The 3104-nt window shown below is 31.8% G+C and overlaps 1 protein-coding gene across 1 annotated transcript; it reads right to left on the bottom strand.

Moving 5' to 3' along the window:
- Positions 1-306: 306 nt before the first annotated feature.
- On the bottom strand, positions 307-2586 carry LOC112459841 (the record flags this gene model as incomplete). Its single annotated transcript, XM_025024188.1, has 3 exons — positions 2350-2586; positions 1940-2059; positions 307-424 (listed from the first exon to the last, which is right to left on the bottom strand). Coding segments are annotated over exons 1-3 (382 nt in total), but the record flags the coding sequence as incomplete, so codon positions are not given.
- Between the last annotated feature and the right edge of the window lie 518 nt (positions 2587-3104).

The following is a 3104-nucleotide window of genomic DNA, read 5'->3' as shown; positions in this document are numbered from 1 at the left end:
TCATGCAACGTGATTAAGTAGAAATATTTTTTTTGATCAATAAAGTATTCTGTCATAAAATACACTGAAGGGTTTAGTCGAGACTCGTTTTTAGGCAGACCAATGTATTGAATGTTTGTCCAAATATGCATAGCAGTAAATGCACCTGTGCCATATGTACCAAGCACTGAGAGAAATTTTGTAAAATTAAACACATACACACACACACACACACACACATATATGTATCAAACATTCAGTCGCCTTTTAATTTTTTATATTGTGGATATTTTTAAACATACAGAAGACTCGACTATTATGTCTTACGTATAATTGCAGTTGTGTAACGTTTCGCCTTGTTTCCGTATTTTTTTAGAATAGCGATTTCTTTCTCATCTCTTAGCTCGTTACATACACCTTGAAGCCGATCCAGCGAACTCTTTATCTGTCAATAATATTATGTTTTTTTTTTTTTTTTTTTTTTTTTAAGGAGGGTGACTATTCTGGGCCCTTTTTTAGACAAATAAAATAAGGTTTATTTAAATGCTTATGTTAGAAGATTAACGTAACCAGTAGTTTAAGTTTGCAGCTAATGCAGGAGAGGAACATTAGAATATAGCTTGAGTATAGGACACTATTTTGCGTACCCATCACTCAAATCACCACTTTTTACGTTTGCAGTCATGTCATCCAAGAAGCTTGCTAGCAGCGAAATAAGCAAGGAATGTCTACCATATTCCGAACACCATGATATTGTTATAACGTGGACGCAATAATCCACTGTGCGAAGACTATTCTTACAATGACAGTAGTATCCTTTAATGGCATCTGCGGCTTTATTCGGTTCTTATATCCGATTAAGATATAAACCAAGTACTTTGTACTTCCATAATAACGTGTCGAATTTGAACGGGATCATTATCTCCTGTCAGTAGGTTATATTTTTAAATGCGCGTGCGCGTTCAACATAAATACACACTAATAGAGTTTTTTATTGAGAAAACTAGTGCAACACTGGTGCACACTGAGTGTAATTTTATTATTCTAATGTAAAAATTAGTTTACATATTTTCAGTGTTTAATGTTTTATTGACAGAAATTTGTCAAGTTAAACACATCAGTAGCACTAAACACATTAAACACTAAAAATATGTGTGCATCAGCGTGCACCAGTGTGCACGAGCAGTGTAGCACTAGTTTTTCCAGTAGAAAACGCTATTAGAGTTTGTACATGCCGTTTGCTCGTACGTGTTTATCACAATACATTGTTTTGAGTGAACCTGCACGGACAGCTAAGTACATGTATCACACGCTCGTTTTATTTCGCCTCCACGTATGGCCCCAGAGGAGGACATCACTACAGGGAATTTGTCACAAAAATCCGAAATATCTCTGTCTTTCTTTGACATGACGGCGAAATAACATAAAGCATCCAAGAACTTATCCGAATCAAGACAAGCATGCAACAAACATGCACCATTATGCAGTTGATAGAACCCAATGGAATCTAAATCTATAGGATAATATAAAAAATATATCGTAAATCAAATTAAAAAAAGGCAAAGATCATGTTTCCTAACAAATCTAATAAATCCTCTCTTGCACATTTTGCAGAAAAACTCGTATATAGCATTGGATCAGGACTTAATGACAAATAATATTTAAACCCTATAGAAAAGGGCTCAGAAATTACCAAAAATAGTCATGCTTCTTTCAAAATGCTTATAGTCAAACTTCTGCATTCTTGATTAGAACGGAATTATTTATGTTATTTTTTTAAATACTCTTTACATTATAATTATAATAGAAGTAGAGTCCTTCAAATCATGAAGAACTGAAAGGAAATTAAGAATAACTGGATAAATTTAATCCTAATAGGTAAGGAATATAAAAATCCGACAGTTTTACATTCGATAATTCTGTTTATCACTAATGCATATATGATTGATAACACTCTTACAGTATCGACATTAATCCAAAACGAATTGTATTTGATCACAAAGCATATAAAGTAGAACGTAGTAGAAATAATCTCGAGAATATGTTTTGGAGTACATTTTGACGTCAAGACTGTGGTAAACTGCAAGAAATAATTTTCAATAAATAAATTAGCCACGTCAAGAAAGCAACAGTAGATTGTCTGATTAGCAAACTGTAATTTCTTTATTCTCCGTTACTTTATATACTATGTACAATAAATTAGTAAAAAGAGCAGGTAATTAATTTTCGGATATAATTGTATCACAATAATATTATTTTAATAAGATAAAATATTATCCAATATAGTTTGAAATTTGATATATGTAATTAAAATAACGCTTATACAATATTTGCTTATTTCATAATAATAATATTAAAATCATAACATACTTGGAACATAATGAAAGTTATCAGAATTCCAAGGAATAAAATTGACTGAAGTTCAACGACTCGCGATCGTTGGTAAGGCCACAAACCAACGGCAAGCAGCAGGATTCGATTGACGTTAAAATGTCGAGTTTCGAGACAAATCATCTCTTCGTGAGCACAGAGATGTATGTATTTGACAGAAAAGCAGTGGACGGATATCTCCTCCCTCTCTTTTCTCTTGATTGATGGTAGATTTGCCTAAGCAATGCTAAGTATTAGTATATCAGCTTCAAATTAGTAAATTATGTTAATGTTAGTATACTTAGTAAAATAGATAATGTCATCAAAAATAATTTTTTCTCCAGCGAGAATAATTTTACTCATATACACTCACCCGCAAAAAATTCTGGCTACTTCAAATCAACGTTAAAAAACACCTAATTCAAAGTTACATATCTTGTGAGAAATAATCGCAGAATGATGGTTTAAAACTTTTTAAAGCGTTTTAAAGCTTGAGTGCTTTCAAATGCTTCGAGACTTGTTTCTCTGCGAAGATTTTACTACAAACGACGCTAATTTAAAATTTAAAACATTGCAAAATTGAAGAATAAACTTCAACTTTTATAGCGTGCACGTGGAGAACGAAATTTACTCTCCAAATTTTATTGATTATATCGTAAAATTTAACATCTTTTCTTTAAAAATTTTTTTAAACATTACGCTATAATTTTTTCACTGAATTATAACAATCTGAAGTGAATAGTGCATTTTCTAGT

Source organism: Temnothorax curvispinosus, unplaced genomic scaffold (genome assembly GCF_003070985.1).
Source record: "Temnothorax curvispinosus isolate PA1 unplaced genomic scaffold, ASM307098v1 QBEX01001075.1, whole genome shotgun sequence".
Lineage (NCBI taxonomy): Eukaryota > Metazoa > Arthropoda > Insecta > Hymenoptera > Formicidae > Temnothorax > Temnothorax curvispinosus.
This window is presented reverse-complemented; position numbering and strand designations above follow the sequence as displayed.